The sequence below is a fragment of the Passer montanus genome, unplaced genomic scaffold (assembly GCF_014805655.1).
Source record: "Passer montanus isolate IOZ18808 unplaced genomic scaffold, ASM1480565v1 scaffold95, whole genome shotgun sequence".
NCBI lineage: Eukaryota > Metazoa > Chordata > Aves > Passeriformes > Passeridae > Passer > Passer montanus.
In genome coordinates this window covers 402,665-424,408 of record NW_024374923.1, presented here as the reverse complement: position 1 = coordinate 424,408, position 21,744 = coordinate 402,665, and the positions used below count along the sequence as shown (strand labels likewise).

The window sequence follows — 21,744 nt, the reverse complement described above, 5'->3', positions numbered from 1 at the left end:
GCAAGAAGGGAGATTTAATACCAGGGGAGATCTAATACCAAGTCCTGTACCTGTCGGAACAGGACGTACAGCCGTATGTCTATGCACTGCGGTCCTTGGGAATGCGGGGAGAATCTGCCGAGTTAATCACCTAATAAAATGTGATAAGGAGGCAATAAAATGATGGTGCTAAATAATCATCTGACAGCAGTAAATTGTACCACTTCTTCCTCAGATGTGGACCGTTTGCAGAATGCGTGTTTTGTATTTTTTAAGTTGTCACATTTTACTTATTTTTAATATTCGCACTAACATTTTTTCCCATTATAGCAGGTGTTCCTGACATATCAGCCAGAAGAAAGTCCTAGAAAACAATTTCAGGAAGAGAGAGTAACAAGTGACAGCATTCTTTGAAATGTGATCAGAGATCTGGTCTACACGCCACAGGGGGTTTACTCCTTTACTTTGGGAGAGCAAGTGTTTGATTTCATCACTCATCAGGACTATAGGTAAGCACAGTCTTAGCCTTAGAGGTTAATTTCCTGGCTCTTGAAATAGGATGTATGGACCTGTGGTCTTTCGAGTGGTATTTCCATGCTCGTTAGGTCTCACACATATTTTTTTAGGTTGCATATAAATAATATAAAATCAATACTTTCAGTGCAGTTTCTTTTCCTCTTTTTTTCAAGATTTAGAAGGAGTTTTGGCATGTTTATATTTAAATAAAATTCTTTAAGTATTATTTGAAAGATACGTGACTAATGCTAGTATTTAGAAGGGAAAACTGTTGTGATTCTTAACTATTGTTACAGTAGAGAAAGGGACCAGGTAGGACTTTCATTTCTCAACACACTCATAAATGATCTAATTCTCTGAATAAGGAGATGACAAGCCTTGGATAGTACAGAATGATGGGCAAGGTTGATGGGGAAGAGCTAGCATGCATTTCTTGCAATGCAGACCATGTGGTATTAAACAAATGGGTAACAAGTACAACACATCTAAAGGGATACATTACAACAAATTATTCCATTATGGACCATGTTGCTGTGGTAGAGGCAACAAGAACAGATGATATGATAAGCTTCTATAGCTGTTTGGGGAGAAAATATTGAAAGTGGACACAAAATGCTCACTCAGTTCAGGAATTCTCCCAAAGCACCCTGTGTTGTGCTTGCAGTCACTCCTAAGCCAGAGCTGGGAGAAAATTGTATGCATTTAATCAATGCAATAAGTGTTAGGCATTGACAAATTAATTTATTGCATTCAGTGTCAATGATACACAAACCACATACAAGATTTATATGGACAATATATGAGATGGGTACTGACAGCCATGCAATGCCCACACATCTGTGGGAATACATTGCTGAGCAAACAAACCTAATCAGAACAGTAGTGGATTTCCCTGGTTTGAGATACAAAGACTCAAGCCTGTTGTAAGTCACAGGATACAATAAATGACTTTCTGTAACTGTTGAATTTATCTTGTATGGAAACAATAATGCTTCTGAAGTCAGAGCTAAATGTGCTACAGTTATCCTAATGAGTGATACAGTAGTTAAAGATGCTTCTTCAGTGTTTTCATAATTTGTCAAAGATAAAGCATAACTAGCACAATCTTACTGTGGTCAGATATAAACATGCTCCTGTTTGGTGGCATAGATGGAATCTATAGAGACCTCAAGAGTAGCAGACATAGCTCAGTTGGAGTGAGAATGCAGAGGAGCACATATTTGCATGAAGACTGTGTTTTCCATTAATAAATATTACACCTGATACTGCTTACTATGCAATAGGTGACCTCTAAGGTTATTCTGGCCTTTTGGAGAATTTTCCACATGTAAAGCATGAACCTCAGTCTTGATAAATATCAAAGCAATACTACCAGAGATTATTTCACTCTTGAGTAGCAATCAGGTAAGGGGTTTGATAAATGTGAAGTTGAAACATTGAGAAGACATAAGCAAAACTAATAAAGCCTTTTTGTTGTTGTTATAGCTGGTTAAAGTTTAGTTGAAAAAAGGGATGTTCTTAGTAGTTTTCATTCTGAGTACACGCAGCAGAATTACTGGGGTGTAGAATGTTCTGATCAGTCCTGTTTGAACACTTTCTTATCATGAAAAACATGATCCTGATACCCTTGGATGTTAAGTGATGCTGGTGAATCAGCCCAGGTTTGCTGTCTGACTCTGTGTCATCGACTTACAAGGCTTTTCAAAATAGATCAATCTGCTTTGTAGCATGGCAAAACTCACAGAGAAATACCAGGGAGCCCTACAACTGGTGTCAGAAGAATAATTTTAGCAATAATACCATCTTCCCATGCCTAATGGCAATGTCAGGATGTACTTCTGTATACTGGCTGCAAGCAGCTTTGGACAATGTTGCTACTCCAAATAGGTAAAAATTATACCCTGTCTATTTCCTATAAAAAAGGGATCAAGTGATAGAAGGTTGACCTTGATTGACAGTCATGATCATTGTCATTTGCCTCAGGTAGAAATACCTCTTTGTTAATCCTTAGGGAGTGTGTTCCTTCAGCATCTGAAGCAGCACCTGGCTGAAGCTGATGTGCTAGTGCTGCTTTGGAGCACTATCTGCTGGGGACATGTGATGTTTGGGTGGTCTGATAAAAAAGGCCTTACAAGAAAGGCAGGCTGCAAACTCTCCCAACATCCCTTTGGAGTCACTGGAATTGTTGGTGTTGGGACAGGAAGAAAGCAAAGCAGTAAAGAGTGGTTGCCAAAATTTCTGTGACTGTGTGATTCCTTCTTTTTGAAGACCACGGCAAGTGTTATTTCCAGGCTGTGTTCCCCTTGTGTGTCAGAGGGAAGGCAAAACCATAGTAGCAGTCCTTGAAAGCTCTCACTTCCCACTGCAGTTTTTAATCTGTTCACAGTGTATTTGAACCTGCTTAAAAGCTGACTGCTGTGCAGGAAAGGGCCGTTTGTAGCTGATTTAACCCTTCCATGTGAGGCACTACAAATAGACACAAGTCAGCGCTGTGTTTGCTTCTTCTTGCACTGGAAAATTAAATGGGTCGTAATTCCAGTTCCCTCCGACAACTGGCAGTTAGGCAATAGGCAATGTTTTGCAATATGAAATTAGCAGAATGACCTCAAGGGATCTAGAACCTGGAGTAGGCAGCTGATGCCCATTCCATCTCCTTGTAATTTCCCTAGGAGACCAGGAATTGTTTCAAGTGAATTTGTTATGCTTGTGGGTGTCAATTTGAGATTCATTAAATTAAAGGGATCTTTGCTCTTGGATTCCTCCTATGTCACCCACATTGCTTTCTTCTAAGTTGGGTTCCATTCTTCCAAATGGACAGAGAGTTTTGCATGTTTTCTGGTTGATTTTCCTAACATATGGGGCACTTCATCATAAAAAAGCACTTGTGTTTATTTGGTATAAATTCCTGTTATTTACTGAACCTTACAAATGAGTGCTACATTCTGTTGCTGCATATTTATTTGCATTATTTGCAATACTTCCCCTCCTCTCGATAAAGCCTCTCTCACAGCTTCTAAACAGATGTGATTGCAGTAGGCTGGCTCTGGCAAAAAGGCTCAAAAATGGCAGAAGAATGACATTCAGAATCTCTGTTTAGTCAGTGGATGGCAGAAGTAATTCTGAAAGAAAATATTTTGCTGAGGAAATTTATGTAGTCACATTACAAACTGTAGTTATTCAGTGTAGTGTTGGATGCATATCATATGGGATATTCATATTCATATTGGAATTTGACAAAAATGACATTTCATGGATCTTCTGAAATAATGATAATGATAATATCATCATCAATTATTGTGATGGGGTGCAAAAAGCTATGCCAAATTTCTGACCAAAAATAGGAAGCTATGTTATGAACTGCCTGAAGAAATAAATAATTTCCTTTCCACTTTACATCACGAGCAAGTTCATTACCTTCATTCAGGGCAGAGATAAAATTCAAATCCATATTCACTTCTATAGCAGTCTTTAGTTTTTGGAGTTAAGACATACAGTGCTTAGACAATCATGTCTCAGTTGTTTTTATGCTTATGGTCTCAAGAGCAGAAGGATGCTTTGGGAGCTTTGTCAGCCATTTTTGGCAGAAATTTAACAAAATTACACTCCTTGGTCATGACTGGACAAGTTCCAGTACTCAGGTTTATTCCTTAGTGGCTTTTGGGACAATTTTCCATTGAATTACAATTTTTATTCCATACTGTTAGTAGGTAGACACGCAGAATCTTCTTGATTTTTGCTGTCATTCCCAATTTGGGTGGTTGAGGTGCAGGTTTTTTGTTTGTGTGTTTGCTTCTTTTTCTCTTCAAACCATGTGACATCAATGGTAACAGAGTAGTAAGAACACCGAAATGATTTTCATTATTTCAGGAGGTACAAAGTGGATAAAGCAAAGAATAATTGTAAGAAGAGCCTTGGCCACGTGGATCTTGTAGTACCTTTGGGCTGGATGGTTTGACCACCTCAACAGAGAGGTGACTAGAAACTCTTCAGTTCTTTATATGGTTTCACAGAATGAAAAACAACTCTACCTTATCCAGGAGAGGAAACTTCTTCCTCCCACCCAGGCTAGGCAAGTCTGTCTTTCCCTCTGTGCTTTTAAATGATCTGTCTTGTGTGTGTCTAAACTTGGTGCTGAGACATCCCACCAAGTGAGTCGCCACATTTCTGTTCCTTGCAATACTTAATTTTGTCCCCCTTTCCTGCCTCAAATCAGGTCCCAGAAATTACCTCCACCCTCCCGCCCACGGGGTTTTTAGCACCTAGACTCCGTGCATTCCGATCCCCTGTGCCGAGGCTGATGGCAGCTATTCACAGGTGCTGCCAGGTGCATCAACGCCCTCTCCTCCAGATCTCCACCAGGCCCCGCTAGGGAATGTGTGCTAGGTGGGCAAGCCACTTGAGGAAGAGGCCAGAAAGGAGAATAAGGAATAGTAGCTAAAGAGAAATGGGCGAGCAAAGCTGTTTTACAATGGAGCATTGTTCCTAGAGAAGCCTTTTGGCAGGGCAGGTAAGAAATAGTGGTTAATGGTGTACCTGGCAGCAGCAGGGTGGAGAGCAAGAGGCTTAATGCTGTCACTGAGAGAAAGAGCATTGGCAAGGCAGAAACACTTAAAAAACAAACCATTGAGGATAGAGAGGAGGATAGAGATGTAGAGGATACAGAATGCTCAGAAGGCAACCAGCAAGGGGAGAGAAAGGTGAGGAAGCTAAGTAACGAAAAGGTGCAAAAGAGAAGTTATATTGCTGGAGAAGATTGCAATGTCATTTGAAAGACCTGAGGGATATCATGCAGCAGCAAATCTGAAGGTACAGAAGAAACTCAACTCACTATGTGACACAAGAAGCATGCCATGGATTCACATGGGCTTGTGAGTGTCAGGAGTCTGTGTGCTGGAGCCTGGGTGTGTGGTGTAAATTAGAGGTGGTGCAGCCCCCTCTGACATCTGTGCTTCTCTTACTGCCTGGACAGTGTTGGATTTTACACAAGGTCCTTGTAGCTGCTTCCATTTATAAGGAATTTGTTGCTTCATAACACAAACGAAGCAATGGTACTTGGGGATGGGAATATTTTAAAAGGACAGCCGGGGCTTCAGACAAACACACCAATGTATTGGCAAAGGGAAGATCTTTTGTGGACCAGCATGTCACTGTCTTGGAAGTTGTACCCTAAATCCTCCTTCCACCAAGGCTGGTTAATTTGTTCTGTAGGAAGGTTGTAAATGAGTAGCTGGTGGTCTCCCATGAAGTTTTAGAGTTATTCACCTTTACACGATCTCTGATGCATGCGAAAAAGCAGGAGAAGGGTGGCTGAAAAGGGTTGAGCAGGGTATTTTCTAAAAAATACTGAATTAAATTATTGAATTTTGATAGGCTAGAAGAAGAATCAGGATTATCTATTGCATTTCAATTCTGTAGTTGAATATGTGTGAAGATAGATGGCTTGTTACTTCACCAAAGTGTATTTTGTAACCCTGTAGTACAGGCTTTTTTGGTGAATTTCTGATAGAGATAGAGTGGAGGGAGCAGGTTTATTGTCTTGTCAGTCCTTACCTGCTGAAACTTGCATCTTCATTTCAAATGTGTTATTAAAAAATAAAATAAAATAGAAAAGGTCTGACTTGCACCTCAAGCTTCTCTTTCATTCATTTGTTCAAATACCAAAACAAGGCAGTTATCTCACTATGAAATAGAAAATCTGAGTGAATAAGTCACAGATTTGTGCAAACATCAGTTGGAGAAATGCTTCATGTGTATTAATAAGAGAAGATTTTAGATTCTAGAAGATTTTAGTCTGAAAAACACACCCACCTAGTTCTGTATTGTAATTTATTGGCAGGACACCTTGTGAAAACCAGTTTTCACACTGACAAGGTTCCTTATTGGCAGCATCTAATTATCTAACATATATTATTACTTATCATGTTTTTTCTTTCTTCTTGCCTGGTGAGCAAATGCTTATCAATTACAAGGAAGTGGGTGGAGTTAGGGCGGGACAAAGGGTAGAAATTACTTTATCGTTGAGAGTATCAGTAGTGTCAGTCTTCAGTGAGCAACAGCCTTCTCCTAGAGACAGCTTTGGCTTTTAGAATGTAAAATTTTTCTTTGCCTCTGTCTCTTGAAGCTTGCTAGATTCTCCACTACAGATGAGCATATATTCTCAGAAAGGCAGCTGGTTGGCATTTTGGAGGGGCAAACATGGAAGAAAATAGAGAAGGCCATGGCCTTGCAGAAGGCAAGATTTTGTCTGTCTGGATTATTTTATTTGTGGCACTAATTTTGTTGCCTTCGATATTTCGAGTGTCACTGGGGATTTCTCATTTCTATGTGAAAATTGTAATTAAAATGTTAGAGGTAAGTTGAGAAGTGCGTTCAACAGGTATGTGTTTGCTACAGGATGTTTTTAATAAAAAAATAAAAATCTGTACAGTTGGTAGAAATCCGTGAAAGTCAGCAGAAAACAAAATCCATTAACTTGTATGTGTTATTTGCCGCTTTATTTTATAAGATAATCTTTTGAGGGGTGTCTTTAATGATATCTAGTTATGTGCTGGCTTATTATCTGCTACTGGTTTGAGGTTTTTTGGGGTTAAAGTAGAGATTCCATGGTATTTTCTTCTAGTTTATGCTTGCTAGAATGCTTAATGCAAGTAGAATACTCATGACAAGTCAAGTACAAAGAAAAAGATCTGTTAGTTTGTGGGAGTTGCTAAATAATAAAAATCTGTATTTTAGATGTATATAAGTTTCAGTGGTTTTATTTGGATTATTTTAATTGCATGGAATTAATATTCCAGGTAAGAACACTGATTCTATGTGTTTGCTTCACCCAGTTATAAATCTGGGGGATTCACAAGTTCTGCTGTACAAGACTTAAAGGAATCTGTGTGCAACCTTCTAAAAGTATAATTTTTCTAGAGATAAACAGATAATGACTATGATTCTGATCCTCCTTCTATCAATAAAAGGTTTCTGGGGCTTTTTATAAGCCAGAATCCTATTTAGTTTTTCAAGTTTGGCTTTTGATATCCATTATTAGCCAGAAGTAGGTGCTGTAAATTCATCATATTGAGCAGTAAAGCATTTCCATTTTCCAATAGATTGACTTTGTGCTTCTGGCATAAACCCGCTTTCTGTAAATATACTTTCTACTTGTGGCAGAAAACTTGTTACTATTATTGTTGCTATTATTATTGGGCCCTTGGAGTAATCTGTTTTGCAGTAGAACATGCCTGTAACAGTGTGATACAGTTAATATCATGACCATCTTACCTTGCCAATTCTGTCTTTTATCCTTCTTATGTTCTCTTCTGTTTGTTGTTGTTTGTTTGTTTTAATACTGATTAGGAGCTCTTGGGCAGTATCTGTCTTCAGCTGTATGAACATCATTTAGCATAGTGCAGATGACTGCAAAATTTAAGGGTTACTTATTTTTTTCAGATACTGATATCAGCGGGCAATGACTGCCTGCGGTGGCTGTATGTAATATTGGCCTTTATACATGAAATATTTTTAATAAGACAGTGGTATGCTAATTAAATTCTTATTCTCACCCTAATTAAGAGCTACTGTCATATCAAACCTGTTTTTAGACAACTTTGCTGCTGCAGTTGGTGGGCATCGAAGTAATTTCTGGGGGATTTTTCCCTGTGCATTTCACAACTCCAAAAGATGTTTGACCCACTCAGGGTGTGTTTTATGTAAGAAGGCACTTCTCTTTGGTAAAGCACTTGAAGTATCTTTCTCTCCACAGTTTTTGTAACAGGTCATGAGTGTCATAATTCCATGCTCACGATGTGGAGGATCAATGTACTGAAAAATAAATAAGTTGTTATATGATCAGCTATAGCCTTTTGTGTCTAGTTCCTCATGCTCACGATGTGGAGGATCAATGTACTGAAAAATAAATAAGTTAATTGTTATATGATCAGCTGTAGCCTTTTGTGTCTAGTTCCCTGTTGCCACAGCAGCTAATAACAGGAACAGCACAACTCCATGCACTGCCATTTGGGCTGGCTTATTTTCTTTTTTTATTCCTAAGCTGTTCCCTAATTGTCCTGTGGGCAAAGAAGGAGTTTCCTCTGTTTTCATCTTGCAATTAATTCCAATGGTTATCTCTGAAGTATTGTCAAATGCTTCTCATTGTGCCACAAAAGTAGTTAAGAGCTATCTTGGTGGAAAATGGGAGGGAGAAAGAAGGGAGGGGATGTTAGGTCCCCTTTGCTTGTAATGTGGCCCACTAGGCTCTTTGGAAGAAAGGGTAGGACTGGAAAACCCTGGGTTAAAGCTTGTGCATGGAATTGCTGGGCCTTTTCTTGGAGTCCTGGGGCTTTTTCACCAGAATGCAAGGAAAATTGCAGCTTGGCATAAGTCAGCTTTAAAGCAGATTTGTTTGAGATACAAACAACCTGACACTGAAACCCTGGAGAGGTGTTGGCTGGTTTCTAGCTGTGGTGTCGTGTTCCTGCACATCCCACTAATGGGATAATGCACAGAGACCATCTGTGGTTCCTGTTGTCCTCTGGAATGGTGAAACAGGATGTCTTCCCAGAGGGCTGAGCTGCAAATGCTGAAGATGCTTAGTCACATATTGGCACACTACTGACTATATTGCAGGAATATCACTGCTCAAGGAAGTGCCAAAAAACTGGGTGATTTCAGCAAAAATCCAACCTTGAGCACTATGGCTGGTCACTCCATTGTGTTGCATTTGACTTAGTCTGTTATGTAGACCAGCAAAATTAATAGAAAACTTCTCATCCAAGGAGTTTCTTTATATCTGTTTCTTACAGCTGAGCAGAGGAAAAGTATGTTTTATTTTCCTCCATGTTTGGCAACTTGAGAAAAATAGAAGAGTGGAGACTGAAATCAAGGACTTCAAAGTAAAAAAAAAGGTCTTTTAAAGTTTTGTTTTCAAAGAAAGTGTATCTTTCAACCTTACTTAATTTGCTGGGAGCAAAAAAGGTGTTTCAGAATAAAACTCAAGTTTTCAGATTTATCACTAAGCAGTGAGTTATGTTGGCATATGATGAGATAAGTCACTTTGATTTCTTGACTTCACTGAAGTGTTATAGCACCATGAGTGGTGATTGGACTAAATAGGAAAGATGTAATCATGCATGGAAATAATTTTTACCTTCTGCTGCTTTTCCATCAAGGAATCTAGATACTTGTTATTTTAGAAAGAAAATAAATAATTTTATAAAAGCAAGATTCAAAGTTTGAAAATTTTAGGTGACTGGTTTTGTTTGCAGGTGCTTTTTATGTTTAGGTTTTTGTTTGTTTTTTTGGTTTTTTTTTTTTTGAGAACATATGGATAATACAATAGCAAAATTGTACTCCAATATAGTAATATACAGTAATTTCTCAATTTCCTATCTATTAGCCCATAATTATTATTATTATTACCCTTAAATTATCCTTCAAATATTTCTGGAAATTATAAAGGTGAACATGGTTTGGGTTTTGTTAGGGTTATTCTTTCACACATGCTTATAAACTTTTATTTGTAAATAATGTCTTTTCTCTGAGCTTTGTCCATCCTGGGGTTTGTTGGAGATGAGGATAGTAGCAAAGCTGTTCCAAGAATGTTACTCCAGTGATTGCAAAAGAAGATGCATTTGCTAGGATGAAATCTATGCTCTCAGAGCCCTGTGAAGAGTCAAAGGAACACATTAAACAGCTGCAGGTCTATTTGCCAAGAAATGTTCTGGAGTTCTACAAGATCTGAACTTCTGTATGAAATTGGAACATTGTTGCTTCTAGAGAAAAAGTAATCAGCCAGCTAAAAATTGTGACTAGTTTTTGCATTGAGAGCTCACCTTGTACACAGAGGTAGCTTGTGTGCTGTGAACTCCTATTGGAGTATGGCAGATGTTGCAGACAGTTCAGCTGGTGAAAAATTGTACTGCTGTGCTTTTAAATACATGATTATCCTTAGCTGGCCTCTCCATCAAAACCAAAACAAATTACACCTGTGCTTTTATCCCAAACAAACCCTTCTCAAGCTGTTTCATCAGTCCTCATGGAGCAGCCAGGAGATTTGTGAGTCCTTTTCACAGCCTGAGGGTGGACAGTCACATCTTCTGAGACACTGAGTGTAACACTCACACCATTTGATCTGGGTTCATGTTCATGATGGGCAAGGGGAAATAATGCCAGGCAGAAACCACTCTTGGGTGAAGAGGTCACAAGTGCTTGACCTTAGATGGTGATTTTAGTTCATGCTGAAAACTTACCAACCTTCTCTCTGCCACTGTAGTGGAAGACTTTACATGGAGGAATTGCCTCAAAGCCTTCGTCACACAGAAGGAAAAGATTGAGAAAAGTTCATGTAATGAGTGATTAGAAAAACCTTTTGTGAGAATATGGGAGAAGAGGTAGTAAAATATGGGAAGAGAGGGAAAACTGAATTATTACTTCCTATGGAAAGATGGGGTATTGAGCTATACTTGAAAGGGAAAAGGGAGGAAAAATCCTGCAAGATATGAAATTTCAGGAAATGAATATTTCACATTGTATTTCATGTCATGTCCTGTGAAGACAGTAATTAACATAAAGAAGTATTGGGCACCCTCCTTTTGTTTACAATGTAATTACAGGAAGCTCAAAGAAATGACTGTTGGACTGTTGGAGTTAAGCTGTCAAGTATTCAGTATTCCAGGTGGGATCTACCATTGGGTGTTTGGGCTTCTTGTGTGCTCATCACTTCAGAAATGGGAGTGAGGGAAAGCACAACATCTGAGTTGTCATTCAGTCAGCAGATGTAGGAATGAAGTTGCTACATTTAATACTTAAATTCTGTGTTAGTTGCAACATCAGTGGGATTTTTTGTAAGGTATTTAAAACATCCTTTCATTACTGTTTTGCAACAAAGACCAGCGTGACAGCTCTGTCTCAATACTGTGCAATACAAAGGTGATCACAAAGCCTTATTTCATTTTGGAAAACAAATTATACATACAGATGCTACCAAAGGCAGAACAACACAGTCGCCACTGCAGAGTTAGTTAGTCCAGAGTTTGATCCAGACAGATGGCTTTGACAGGTGTCAGTTCAATGGCTGGACTGAAAGCCTAAGACCTGGGTGACTCTACAGCTGTATTCCCTCCTCACTGCTTGTTCTTCAGCCTCCCATGCCAAGCCATGGGTTAGGAGAATTTCATGTCCCATGATGGTTTGTGGAAGTATATTGCCCTTTTTCTTGCTCACATACTCTGCCCAAAGCTTTCCCATGGTAAACCTCAGTTCTTGTAGTAGAAGAGAAAACGGATAACCGCTCCTTAAACACCTGCTCTGTGCCAGTCCAGACTTTGTAGATGCCTGTCTTAACCCATCTCAGCCAGCTCTTTTCCAAGCTAATGAGCCCTGTGTAACTGTTCAGCCTTTGAAAGTTCTTCCTCCTCTTCCTTGGACGCTGCCTTTGTAGCCTTGACTATTTAGTTTGTCTGCCACTTTTGCCTCACTCTTTCTCTGTGTTAGGAGGTAAGATTTTATAATTTACTAGTAAGCTTTAGAAATTGTTGTGGATTTTGACTTGTCTTGCTCATTTAGATTAGTTAACATATATTTTTGGAGTCAGCTTGGTCAGTGACTGTCACCCTTTTTCTGTCTGGGAACCAAAAGGCAAAATACCTCCTGGAGGTATTTCAGGTCCTTCAGGACAGCATGAGCAAGCTCATTTCTGGCAGTCCTGGCCAGCTGACAGATGCTTTTTTATGTAGGAGGGCAATGATAGGCAAGATAAGGGTGGTAGACAGGAGACGGGAAAGCAGACTAAGGCAAAAGGCTTTATTTATTTGTCAGTCTCAAACATTTTATGTTTTATACTTTTTTCTCCCTCATGCCATGCAACTATCCTAAAGGATGTTGGGGAAGGGATGAGGACCAGCAGTATTTTGTGAAGAGGTTAAATTTGCCACATCTGCCTTACTCTCTTTTGCAACATTCCTGTACCTGTTCTGTATGTTCTTTCATTTCTCAGTGTGTGGGCTGCTGTTTTCATGACATCCCCTGGCTCCACCATTCTGAATGACTCTGCATGTGTTGCAAAAGATTGAGAGATGATGTACCTGTTGACCTTTTCAGGAGAATAATTGGGAAGTATAGACAAGATGATGCTCTGTGGTGCAGGATTTTAATTTCTTTTTTTGGGGAGGTTGTTTGCTTTATGGTGTTATTAAAGAAGGTTTGTATGGAGCTCAAAATACCACATCAAATGCTATTCTGCCTTCACTTTTTTCCTTTTCTTTTATGAGCCTGGTAAAAAAAAAAGTTAGCTAAGGATAACTAAAATATCCTAGTCCTGTCAAGGAAAAGTGTTCATTTGTTACTGACTTAACTTTAGTAGCTACAGAAAGAGCGTGCAAAACTTAAGGGTGGCAAAAAGCTGGTTGATGTTTGCACATGATTCATGTTGTAATGTAGTGAAGATAATTTGAGATCAGCTTTGTGGTGACTTGTGTGGCTGCACATGTCACCTAGAGGGAAATACAGTGTTTAGCAAGAGTTTATATGTAGCAGATGGATTATCCTTATCTGTTGTAGATGGGAACCCTTAATAGCAGGTGAAGACATAAACTGAGTGGGTCACTGAGCCTTTAATAATGAGCAGAGCCTACGCTCAAGCGTCCTATGTCCTTTGTTAGGGCAGGTACCTTGACATAAATACAGACAGATTTTAGTACTCATGACAGCTACTATTTATGTGTCTGTGTATATATGATGAAAACATTCAAAACTAGGAAAACTTCAAAAATTAGGCATATTTTTATATTTGATTTCGCTAATGGAGAGTTTTATGATGCTCTATTCAAGGAGAAAAAGTGGTTTAACCCAAAAGAATGAATACAGGGAAGCATGAAAGCTCGTTACCACAGCTGCCACCTTCTGAAATACTATTAATATAAAATGTTGCCAGCTTTGTTTTCTGTTAACAGAGACCACTTGAATGCCCTCAAAATGAGTTAATCTCTTTTATTCTTTAAAATAATTTTTTTAGTTCTATTTTGCTGGCATGTCTCTAATGTCAGTGATATTATTTTGTATAATCCTATTGCCTGAAGCTAATTGGAGAAGAGAGTTTTGGACACATTGGATCTTATAGTCTCATAGGTAGTTCAGTAATTTGTTGGACCCCCAGAAAAAAAAACAACTGCCTGTGTCCTGAAAAGAAGTTTGAGCCAAACAATTTTTCCTGGAAATGGCAAAAGGTAGTCTATGGAACAAATGAAACAGGAGGCGTGTAGGGCACCCTTCAGGCTGAATTTGAAAGATGAAAATCCTAGACCTGGCAGGGGTGAAAGAGGCTCAGACAATTCACCTGAGGTAATTGCACAATGTCTGGAAATGATAAAATGAAAACCATCAACATCTGCTTTTCTTGTTTTGAGAACAGTGGGCCACCCTGCAGATTGAGGAGGGAGTAAAAAAGCAGAAGGCGATGGCACTTGAAAATTTAATCTCCACTGGTAAGATCTCTGGATGAAGGGGACACAGCACTATTTATCGTGTAAAAAGGCAGCTATGAAATAATCTTACTTAGAAAGGAGTTTGATGAGCAAATATCCATTGAAGCTATAAACCTACATAAACATGTTATAAAAAATATAATCTCTGAGTTTTGTGAATAAAAGGAATTAGAGACTAGTGTGGGTATATAAAGACATTGCTGATAAGCATTTGGGAAGCATCCCTGTTTTCATAAGTGTTTTTTGCTTTCTGGCTCCATCAGGTCTCTCTTTACAGGATTGGGATAAATTAGTGTTCTTTGTGCTTGACATGGCTCTGCATAGTTATCTTTTGCTTCTTGTTAACTCCTAGCATGGAAAAAAAATCCAGGCTCTGAAATAAAAGAGTTACAGCATCCCACGGATCACAGATACAATTTGCACTTTTTTCTAGACACAAGGATAAAATCCAAATAAGTTTTTCCCCCAACTATTTTTCCTTCCTTCTTTGACCAAAGAGTTAAGTTCTCATAGTTATCCTTTTACTTGTAGTGTCATTTTTTAATGATTAGTCATGTAGGCTGCTTGGTTTGTCAGTTAATAATTTTCTGGTCTGATGATTTCCTGGGAGTTGAAGGTTTTACTGAAGTACAGATGGAGGAAAGTTTTGTGATTCAGATCTGGGAGAGGTAGGTTGACCAAGATAAATTAAGTGTATTTTTATAATGCATATTTAATGTCATCCTATATGCCCCATCTAAAAGAAAAAAAAAAAGAGGGGGGGGGAAACAAAAAGGCCAAGTGTTAGCTGGTATGAACCAAGAGAATTTTAGTCACTGTAACCACCCAGATAAGAATCTGGTCTCAGAATGACCTCAGCAGATATCTGAGACTTGCTGTATGGCTGTCCTGTGGGGTGTGATTTTACAAATAGCAGAGCAAGAATGTGTTGTCATTCTTCCTGCACAATGTGTCTGTGTACTGCTTTGTATGTCTGTGGGGGGAAATCCAGGCACTTTCAAGTTTCTTGATGGGGAAGTGACTCTTAATGGAGAATGGATGGGGGAGATAGAAGGTTCCAAGAAAAAAAAATGCAGAAGAATGTGTTTTTTTACAGCTGGGAAACAATAAAGCTAATCAACAGCAGCAAGAACAATCATACCAACTCTGCCTGAATTTGAGTCAAGGCACCAGGAGGGATCTGCTATCTTGGCAGTGTATAGGTGACATTTCTAGGTGTGAGTGCCTATGTTATTTGGTAAACAATAATGAAGTAGGTGTTGTGCTCAAGGTTTTATTTGCAGCTTGATTGGAATCCTTTTCTCCTTCCGTAGCAACTTAGGGGCATTATATGGCATAGGATTAGAGAAGTAACTTGTGCAATGAACTGTCAGTACATAAATGAGGCATAGCAATGCCATTATTGTGCTTGAGTAGGAGAAGAGCTGTTTCTAAAAAGCATATGTATTTCTTGATATTCTCTTTGGAATCCATGTTGTTCATTTCACCATGTGGAAGGAAGGCTTGTTTCCTCATGCAGGAATCATCCAGAGAGATGAGACTCCCATGGAAAAGGAGGTTGTTGGCCGGTGCCGAGGATGTTTCAGCCTTGCTGATGTCATGTACTTCTCCAAGAAGGGCTGTGAGGCAGTTGCAGAAGATGAAGTCACTCGACGGTTCTCCTCTGAGGAGCTGCTGTCCTGGAATCTCCTCAGCAGAACCAATGCCAACCTGCACCATGTCAGCTGGAAACTGGCTGCTGTGTGGGTCACTGGCATCCTGATTCGCTATTGCCTCCTGCTGCCTTTCCGGTGAGCCAGACAGGGATCGTAGTCCATGGTACTTCTTACAGAAGTTGTGAAATAATATAGTATTGGCTAGCAGAGGAAGAAGAACTTGGCATGGCATCTAAACTAAAATATCCCTTAAAAAAAAAAAGTAAATTTCTCACATTCCATATGTTTTATTAGTAGTCAATTTGTTTTTAAAATCCAGCAAAGCTGGATTAAGGGGTTTGTGTGCTGGTTAGCTAGTAGCTTCTTGCTAGTTAGATGCTATTAATGCTGGAAGGAAGCATTGTGAAGTGGATCAAAGAGCCAAATAAGAATGCCTTCTTGCTTACTCCTCCAGTTTTGCTTCTTGCCATTTAATTAAGATTATTTTACTTTGTAGCATCTGCTTGTCTGTTTTCAGCATTCTGTTGCTGGTGTTGGCCACTACTGTAGTAGGACAGTTTCCAAATGGCAGGTAGGTATTTGATCTTTCAATTTCTTCTGTATTTCTTTGAGGATTTGAACTAGTAGTTGGAACACTCTGCTGAGGTCCAGAGGATTGATGTGGACTATTATGGGGTGACTTTTTCTCTCCTGTAAAATTATAGAGTGTTGTGAGAGAAAGTTAAGGCAATGGTGTCTGAAAGCAGACATGCAGTGCGAGCCTTAGTATGGTCTTTGTAGTAACAGCAGTGGGGGATAACTCAGAGAGATTACATTGCATCTGTGGCTCCATAGAACTAGAAATGTATCTATGGCTTAATTTCTTTTAGAGTTAAAGGCTGGCTGAGCAACCAGGTCCAGATGATATGTGCCACCTTAGGTATTCGATGTCTGAGTGGCCTTGTTCATTTCCATAACAGGTGAGTGCTGCCACCTTGCCCTTTATTAGTCTGGAGTTTGTTTCTTGCAGTATTTAACTTCTCAAGTTTTGGAGCAGGATTCTTGTTCCATTGCTGCCTGGATACTTGGTGATAGTACAACTTGATCCAAAAAGCTGTTTGGATCATCCAGACTCTGTCAGGATGTTCACATGCCCTCCTGCGTTTCCTGCTGTGTATTGGCAGGGTGCGTGTAGATGACGTAGTACTGTCTTCAGACATTTAGATATTTTTCAGTGCTTGCCACCTGATTGGGCTTGTAGTCTGAAGAATAAACATTAACTAATTAGTTGTATGGTTGTCACTGCAGGGAAAACAAACCACAGGAAGGAGGTATCTGTGTAGCCAACCACACATCGCCATTGGATGTCCTAATCCTGGCCAGTGATCGATGCTATTCCTTGGTATGAACAAGACAGTTGGTAAATATCAGTAATGTTGAGATGCACATAGATGTAGCATTAGGTAAGAGGATAAACTTCCTCAGAAAACAGGTGGGATTTGACAGCATTCAAACTCACAGTTCACTCTGAACTGCAAAAAACTAGATGCAGGCAGGTGTGTGCACATTTATGACCAAGGGGATTGGTATAATTTGTCAATAAGCTTAGAAATTATTGCATTTGTGTTTAGAATTTAATTTAAGAGTATGTGTGTGTGTGTTTGCTTTGTAACAAAATTCTTTTGGGCTTGCAGGTTGGCCAGGTACATGGAGGGCTTCTGGGACTTATTCAAAAATCCTGCATGCAAACCTCTCAGCATGTCTTGTTTGAACGCTCAGAAATGAAAGACCGTCACCTGGTGAGGAAAAAGTAAGGTAGTGAGGTGTTTGCTTCATTGTCTGGTCAGGTGTGGTAATTTGTCATCAGTGTTGACATTTTTTGTCATCAGTTGTGGGGGGTTTTTTGTCTTTTTTTTGTTTTGTTTTTGTTGTTTTTTTTTAAATTTTGTTTTGGGTTTGTGTTGTTGGTTTTTTTTATGTATGGTGTTTTGATATTGTCCTTTAATGCAGACTGAAGAGGAGCTCCATATTTTTGACTTGTAGGAAAGACAGTTATCTTGGAAAATGACTGATTTTAGTGTCAGTAATCTGCTTAGTGGTGATATTTGTGGTTTTAAGTGATGTAGCAAATGTACCTGTCACTTAACTAAATGTGGAGAATCATTAGATACATGTAAAACTGATGTTGGGAACCCAGAAAGCATAAAAACTAGAAATTTGGAATATATTTCAGTCTAAAGAAAAGTTTGACTGCATTCATAGCTGGAATTTGGGAAGTTATTTTCACATGCTTCAAGCACCACCATTCTCTGGTTAAAATGGAACTTCTTACAGCTTTGTAGAAAATCTACTTTTTTAATTAGCAAGAGATACTGAGATAAAGGCCTGAAACCAGAACATATTCCAGATGAGGCAACTGACTGGGCAAAAGGCAGTTGGGCAAGGGTTTTTCTTGTTCTGTGTGAGAGGTAATGAATGTTTAGATTCTTGGACAAAATAAATATGAAGTATACTGAAATTTTATTTTCTCTCCACAGAATTAGAGAACACATTGCAGATAAGGCCAAGTTACCCATTTTAATTTTCCCAGAAGGTAAGAAGCAACTGAATTGGTTTTTTTGCTCTTATCACTTCTTGCCATGAAGTGCAGTTTATTATATCCAGTCTTAAGAAGTGAGGTGTTTATTTTTAGTTTGTAGAATTAATTAGCTCTTTTGAGATATTAAAGGTCAGGCTGTAGTATTTTACAACAATTTTATGACAGTTTATTTGCTTTAGCATATAACAGAATGAAGACATACAAGGCTCTGGGATTATGTTCCAGAACTAAAGCTTACTTTCTCCTTTAACAACTAAGTCTCCTTAAGACAGTTTAGGATTAATTTCCTGATACTTTTCTCAGAGTGGATTAAGCCCTTCATCTATTTTAATTCTGACCAGGCACCTGCATTAACAACACGTCGGTAATGATGTTTAAGAAGGGAAGCTTTGAGGTAGGAGGAACCATCCATCCAGTAGCAATCAAGGTACTGTAACTGCAGTTTTCCAAACGTGGAAGGATTGGTTGCAAATGCTTCTCATGTCAGAGAAGCTGTTCATGTGTAGGCCTTGATAAGGGATATGTTTGGTGTGCAGAAAGTACTGAATAAACCCTGAGAGACACAAACTTGTGGTTTTGAGCAGTATGGGAAACATGTAATTTCTGTCCTGGCTCTTATGTGCTCTGAAGATAAGGGCAGTTTTCTTGGCTCTTTCAAGTCTTTCTGAGTAGCTTTAGCCAGGTCATTCTAGATCTGGAAATATTGGTTACTTTTTCTGGTGCTATAATGTTGCCTGATCTTATGGAAGTTCTTAAAAATGGTGTGAGCATTGTCAAGGAAACCTTTGTAGTCAGCTTATTTGTAGATGGCAAGTTGAATAAATCTTTTGCTATAGTTGTGTTGCAGGTCTGTCATAGTTTGACATCATGCATTCCTTGTAAATGTTAACTGTTAGAAACTTGTAATTAATGTTGGAACTTCACTCTGAATTTACTGATGCTTTCAGGAGGTGTGATTAGATTTGCCCGTTATTTAATAAGTTGAATTGTGACTTGGTGGCCAAAAAAAAAAAAAAAAGCAGTTTATGTGATTTAATCCAAGGCAACTTATTTTTCTTGCCTTCCAGTATGACCCCCGCTTTGGAGATGCCTTCTGGAACAGCACAAAGCATTCCTTGATGACCTATGCTTTTAATGTGTTAACCAGCTGGGCTATTGTCTGCAACGTGTGGTACCTGCCGCCGATGGTCAAAGAGGTTCTTACACTTTTGTATGTTTTGAAAGTGCTTGAGAAATGCCTGGAAGGAGGTCTGCATTACTACACAACGTGTTCTGAGTCCTTATTGATAACTTAATGGACAAAGGCCAGGAAACAACACTACGGTCTTGGATTTATCTTGGATGCATCCCCTGCTCTGGCCAGACCTGGGACTTCAGGCTGTGTGTTGCTTGAGGTTGTCCCAGAAACCAGAGAGCCTCCCATGTAGTTCTTTTTGGCACCAAGTAGTGTAAAACCAGGATCAGCTGGAACTGCTCACATTTGGCTTGTGGGTCAGGCACAAACCCTACTGCCTGCTGTCTGACAAAACCTATCTTTTTAAGTGAGGCACAGAGAAAATGTCTATATTGTAAAGCAATTAATTAATGTATTTTTTTTTCAGGAAGAAGAAGATCCTGTTCACTTTGCTAACAGAGTCAAGGCTGTCATCGCTGCTCAGGCAGGAGTGTCTGTGCTTCCTTGGTAAGAAGCAACACCTCTGGAATTGTTTTTAAAGGTGCTCTGTATTCTGAAATATTAGCATGGAATCCTTTAAAACCTGCTTTGTTTACACTGTAGTCCACCACTCCAACTGACTCTGATTCAGAAAATGTTACTTTATTACTTTAACAATTACATTAGAATAATTAGAATAATATAGTAGATAGGGAGAAACAGAGTTGACAGTGGATCTAGACAGCAGGCAGTATTAGATGAAAATTAATCACTTGCCAGTTAAATGCTGGGTTAAAAGAAGGGCATTGTGGTGTTGTAAGTCTTGGCAGTATAAATCACTTAGCATTGTCTTACAGATGTCAACATTAAGAGTGGAAACTGCTTTGACTACATAGTCTAAATATAGTAATGTTTTCCTGCCTTGACCCTGAGTTTAAGGCTGTTTCTTTTCTCTGTCTTTCAGGGATGGGGGACTGAAAAGGAAAAAGGTCAAAGAGTCTTTCAAGGAAGAGCAACAGAAAAAATATTGTGAGATAGTAATAGAAAATGGATCTGTGGAAAACGGAAATGTTTGTTAAATGCTATTTATTTTATCTCATTTTTCCATTATTTATCTCTACCAGAAAATAGACTGGCTTTATATGAAACCCAACATGTTTTCCTTCTCTCCCTGTAAGATATTTTGCAAACAATAAAGAAATATCCTTATTTAAAGCAAAATAATATAATTTTCTAAATAAGAAAACATAAAATATGCTAATACAATTCTCCCTGATGCTGAGAAGAATCTACAGTAAAATTATTTATGTTCATTAAAGTACAACTTTAAAGTATTTGCAATACCTTGAGGACTTAAATGGTTACTTATAATAAAGTACACATCTGTACTGATAGACTCCCTCAGCAACTTAGACTAACAATACTCCTGTGAGCCACAGTAACCATGTTGCTCTAGAGATAGATCTCCTGATGTCAGATGACATGAAGCATTTCACCAAAGTATGTTTTCTGAATTGCATGTTGGAGAGGAAATGTTATATGTCAGAGGGAAAAAGCAGATGCTGACTTCCTCCTCCATGTCACAAGGCCAGGGATGGCATTGTAGAACATTTTCTGCTATGACAAAGAGCAGAACAGTGTCCAGGGCATCATGTCCCTGATGTCTGGGTGTGTGAAGCTGAGGTAAATTAATCACAGCCAAGGACAGTGTCATAGAAATATTTTAAAATCATATCTTGTGGTTTTGTTAGATCCCTTTTTGAGTCTGTTTGTATGCATTACACAAATTAAAGAAAGCCTATAATGTGACATCCACTGTCCTCTGCTGCTGTTATTTCTGGATAGCTGCTTGCTTGTGTTACCACTGGATGTGAAGGCTGAGGATTTGGCCTCTGACAGGCCCATCCTCCAGGAACAGTGCAAGTACACTTAAGGAGCATGCAGTGGGAATATTTCTGTCTCCTATAGCATTTATTGGTATAAAATATTTGCTGTCCTGGTAAGTAGCTCTCATATCAAAGGATCAGGCTTCTTTAACTATCTGAATGTCCCTAATGAAACACACAAATAGCTGCTGTTTTGGCCATGGTGCTCTTAAGACAGAACAGTTAATAATGTTTACATGACAGCAGTCCATTGGCTGAAGTCTCAGAAAAGACAGAGGATCAGTCTTGGTGAGCACAAATACATCCTACAGAGGGACAGATGCACAGACACAACTCTACCCAGCCCTGGAGAGTCTAGAAAAACAATATCCCCTGGAGGGGCTAACAGAAGTGGTAATTGCCCTGGGGCTGCATGGCACACAGGTAGCACAGAACTGAGCTCTCCTCTTCTGTGGCCAGGCCTGGCATTGCTACAGGTATGTGAATTTCTTTGGTGGATAAGTAGTCTAAG

At 39.0% G+C, this 21,744-nt stretch overlaps 1 protein-coding gene across 7 annotated transcripts; it reads left to right on the top strand.

The window, feature by feature from the left end:
- The first annotated feature begins 12 nt into the window (after nt 1-12).
- On the top strand, nt 13-21,196 carry LOC120496060 (glycerol-3-phosphate acyltransferase 3-like). 7 transcript variants are annotated; one of them, XM_039696107.1, is made up of 12 exons: nt 16-488; nt 13,889-13,961; nt 15,481-15,751; nt 16,113-16,187; nt 16,486-16,575; nt 16,904-16,997; nt 17,290-17,405; nt 18,133-18,188; nt 18,536-18,621; nt 19,262-19,390; nt 19,796-19,875; nt 20,312-21,196. In XM_039696107.1, the coding sequence occupies exons 2-12, from the start codon at nt 13,934-13,936 to the stop codon at nt 20,424-20,426; spliced, it is 1,140 nt and encodes a 379-aa protein (XP_039552041.1). In that variant the 5' UTR covers nt 16-488; nt 13,889-13,933; the 3' UTR covers nt 20,427-21,196. The 7 variants fall into 7 exon arrangements, with proteins under 7 accessions (XP_039552043.1, XP_039552041.1, XP_039552042.1 ...); XM_039696108.1 differs by lacking the exon at nt 16-488 and adding an exon at nt 4,832-5,002; XM_039696104.1 differs by lacking the exon at nt 16-488 and adding an exon at nt 6,552-6,846 and having other exon boundaries at nt 16,134-16,187.
- The last annotated feature ends 548 nt before the right edge of the window (nt 21,197-21,744 follow it).